Here is a 3,566-nt window from a genome sequence, read left to right on the forward strand (position 1 = left end):
CCTTTTTCTTTCTTTGTTCACAGATACACATCAGTTTTTCAATGACCGGAAGCGGAGGAGGACCCTCCGCGTTGCCGCAAGTACTGAACGTGCTTTTGCAAGGAATTGGAGTGACGCTGACAGATATTAATGACATTGTATTCAAGTAAGGCCCTTAATTAGTACAACTTACAATTAGTACAATTAAAGATATTTAAAAGCGTACTATAATAGAATTTCTTAACTTTGTAGTCTTCGTATTGTACAAATTCTGAGATTATAAGATTCTAAGTATTCTTCTATTGATACAGATTGGCATACTTTGAGAGAAACTACGTGTTTATGACGCATAAGCAGCTCGTCTCCGAGGCGAGCACTCATTACGCGGGCCAGGCAATTAAGCAGGCCTACGTACTCGTGCTGGGACTCGATGTGATTGGTAATCCATATGGGCTTGTGATCGGAACTATGAAGGGTATCGAAGATCTGTTCTACGAACCCTTCCAAGGAGCCATACAGGGTCCAGGAGAGTTTGCGGAGGGCCTGTTTCTCGGGGTGCGCAGCATGTTGGGTCATACTGTCGGCGGAATGGCGGGCGCTGTATCGAAGATTACGGGAGCGATGGGTATACATCTTCCTCCAGTCTTTTAAATTTTGCTCGACTAAAAAATTGTATTTTTACACTCGCAAATGATAGTGTTACGCAAGAACTTTACATTATGCTCAATTGTCATAATTTTTGGCATTTGACAATTTTGTATTTTAACTTAAAATATTACAATATTTATTTATTTTGTTACTTACGTTTTTGCAGGTAAAGGTATAGCTGCTCTAACCTTTGACAAAGATTATCAGCGAAAGAGACAAGAACAGCTCAATAAACAGCCCGCCAACTTACAAGAAGGTCTTGCACGAAGCGGAAAGGGTTTAGTAATGGTAAGAGATCGCGGATTAATTATTCTGTTAATTATTTAATTTAATATATTTACGAATTTGTCATTTGATAGGGTGTAGTCGATGGTGTGACTGGTGTGGTAATGAAACCTTTATCAGGAGCGAAAGAGGAAGGAGTGGAAGGATTTTTCAAAGGATTTGGAAAGGGTGTTGTTGGACTTGTCACTAGGCCTACTGCTGGTGTTATTGATTTTGCAAGTGGTTCCTTTGGAGCAGTTAGACGGTATGACTTGTTAATTATGCGAAAGCAATCTTAATTAATGAATAAGACAATTAATTAAAATTTGGAATTCAGAAATTGGTTGTCAATGTATATAATATGATGGAGATTATCTTCAATGTATTTATTTCAGAGCTACTGAATTAAGTGAGGAAGCAAAGAGAGTACGATCACCCAGATTTCTGCAACCGGACAGTCTCGTTAGGCCATACATAAAGGATGAAGCCGAAGGCAACAAAATATTAGTGGTAAGAGTTCTATTCTTCTAAGTTCTTAACACTTTTATCTTCAAAATTGTTAAATAAATTTTTTAATGATCTTCATAGGTGCATTTTATTATAATAATACATTTTTATACAGAATACGTATCATTAATTTGTATAGGATTATTTTATAAATATTATAAATAAATGAATAAAGGAAAATTAAGATACTCCATAAAGAAATATTTTTTATAAAAATTGTAATATCTTTGTAAAAAATTATATAGAATTAAGTTTTATTATCTTATATGTATGAATATTCTTGTTATATACAACAAAGTTTATAATTTATTTACATATATTTACAAACAGAAAGTTTTCCATATAAGATTTCTTTTTCATAGGAACTAGAAAAGGGAAAATATGCGCATACGGACGTTTATGTCTATCATGTGTTCATCAATAAAGACGTGCTTTTACTCACCGACAAAAGATTATCGTACCTTGAACGTAGTGATTTGTTCGGTGGCTGGCGGGTTAGTGTTTATTACATTGATCAATTGATTTTGCTCGTTAGTTTTGTGTCAAAATAAAAAAACTAATGTATCTATGCTTTTACCATTTTTTTTCCAGGTTGATTGGAGTCACACTTGGAACGAATTTAGCGAATCGGCAAAAATCGTAGAGAAAGGTGTACAGATTTTTATTAAGGATACTAGTAAGAAAAAGAAACTCGGCCTATTCGGCAGTACATCTCAATCCAAAATACTTTTAATAACAGATTTTAATATTAAACAGGTATGTATCTTGTTACATAATTTCACGAAAGTATTTTCTATAGAATGCCATATTTTACGTTATATGTTGATATATATTTTATTACTTCATGAGTCATTATCTTTTCCGTAGTTATTGTGCAGTAAAATGCAGGAACAAATTAATCAGTCCGGAGCATAACGCAATGATGCGCAAATGTGAAAGAGAAACACTCGAGCAATTTCAGTTATACCAGAAAAGAAAATATGCGAATGAGAAGACAAATCAAGCTTCTTTACTTCACGAACAAATTCGCACAATTTTTATGCACGTTTTCTATAGACACTATTTATAAGACTGATACTGCGTGATCGCAACAATCAGATAAAAAGACGTTACTTATATAATGTACGAAAAAACTGAAAGGACGTAAATGGAAACGTAAGAATATAAAGGTACCAAAAAACTGAAAGAACGTACGGGACGTATTTTTTTACTTTAGTTACCAGTTGTTCAGAACTTTTATGTTGTCGATATTATTATCGAGCGAACAACGTTAGATTGGCACAAAAGATTCGTTACAATCTACCAAATAAAACAGAAAACGAAATTACGTAACTTTAAAATAATTTTTATCTTGATTAAGATTATATATATATTTTTTTTTTAATTGATCGATTTCTTAAAAAGATTTAAATTGATTCTTATTAACTTTATGGGATCTTTATAGAAAAAAATCGTTTGTGCCAAGATAATAGTTAAATGTAGAAATATCGCAAAAGAGAGTAATGTTTTTTAAATTTATATTTATAGAGTATTGCTTCGACACGATTAAGCGAATCGTTTTAGTCATGCAAGAATTACCATTTTCATTGTATTGTTAAGAGCTAGAGTTACTATGATCACGAAGCGGAATCGATTGATCGGGCGAGATTCGAAAGTAATTTTAAGACAACAGTAAATTGTACAAATTGAAGTGACAAGAAATTAAATCTCATTTTGATGAAATTAATAAAACAATAAAATTATTTCTACGTACTTGTTGAAGTATTATGCAGATTTTTTATAAGAATCCGGTGAACTAATATTGTTTCTATATTTGTAGGAAGTTAGTTTACCACGCATCGCTAACTTGTCGCATTGTTAATCGTATTGTAACGCGAGCGTCATCATTAAGTGATACGTATGTTAATTAATAAAATAATGATACGCTTAATTATCTTCCTGCTAACGATATCCAATGAAAATATTGATGGATTTCCTATAAACAGTATCTTCTATAGACGCATTGTTAAAACGCATTGTTAATAAATTTTATTATTGAGCTTTAATGCTTAAACGATGTGCATCGGTGATACTTCTACCTCGTTTTATTCTTCTTAATACTAGTTAATAATTATATAGAATTGTAACCAACTAATAAAAAAAGAATTTAACGAAATTATTTAAATATA

The 3,566-nt window shown here is 32.1% G+C and overlaps 1 protein-coding gene across 3 annotated transcripts in view; it reads left to right on the plus strand.

Annotated features, from left to right (window-relative positions):
- LOC108748117 (vacuolar protein sorting-associated protein 13C) overlaps window positions 1-2,713 on the plus strand; it is a 27,678-nt gene extending 24,965 nt beyond the window's left edge. For all 3 annotated transcript variants that reach the window (XM_018486127.1, XM_018486128.1, XM_018486129.1), the window contains 8 exons: window positions 24-145; window positions 291-604; window positions 794-915; window positions 987-1,156; window positions 1,287-1,401; window positions 1,761-1,892; window positions 1,990-2,154; window positions 2,266-2,713. In XM_018486127.1, the coding sequence (XP_018341629.1) occupies window positions 24-145; window positions 291-604; window positions 794-915; window positions 987-1,156; window positions 1,287-1,401; window positions 1,761-1,892; window positions 1,990-2,154; window positions 2,266-2,313 (1,188 nt within the window). In that variant the 3' untranslated portion in view covers window positions 2,314-2,713. The remainder of the gene's footprint in view (window positions 1-23; window positions 146-290; window positions 605-793; window positions 916-986; window positions 1,157-1,286; window positions 1,402-1,760; window positions 1,893-1,989; window positions 2,155-2,265) is intronic.
- The last annotated feature ends 853 nt before the right edge of the window (window positions 2,714-3,566 follow it).

The sequence above is a fragment of the Trachymyrmex septentrionalis genome, unplaced genomic scaffold (assembly GCF_001594115.1).
Source record: "Trachymyrmex septentrionalis isolate Tsep2-gDNA-1 unplaced genomic scaffold, Tsep1.0 scaffold210, whole genome shotgun sequence".
NCBI lineage: Eukaryota > Metazoa > Arthropoda > Insecta > Hymenoptera > Formicidae > Trachymyrmex > Trachymyrmex septentrionalis.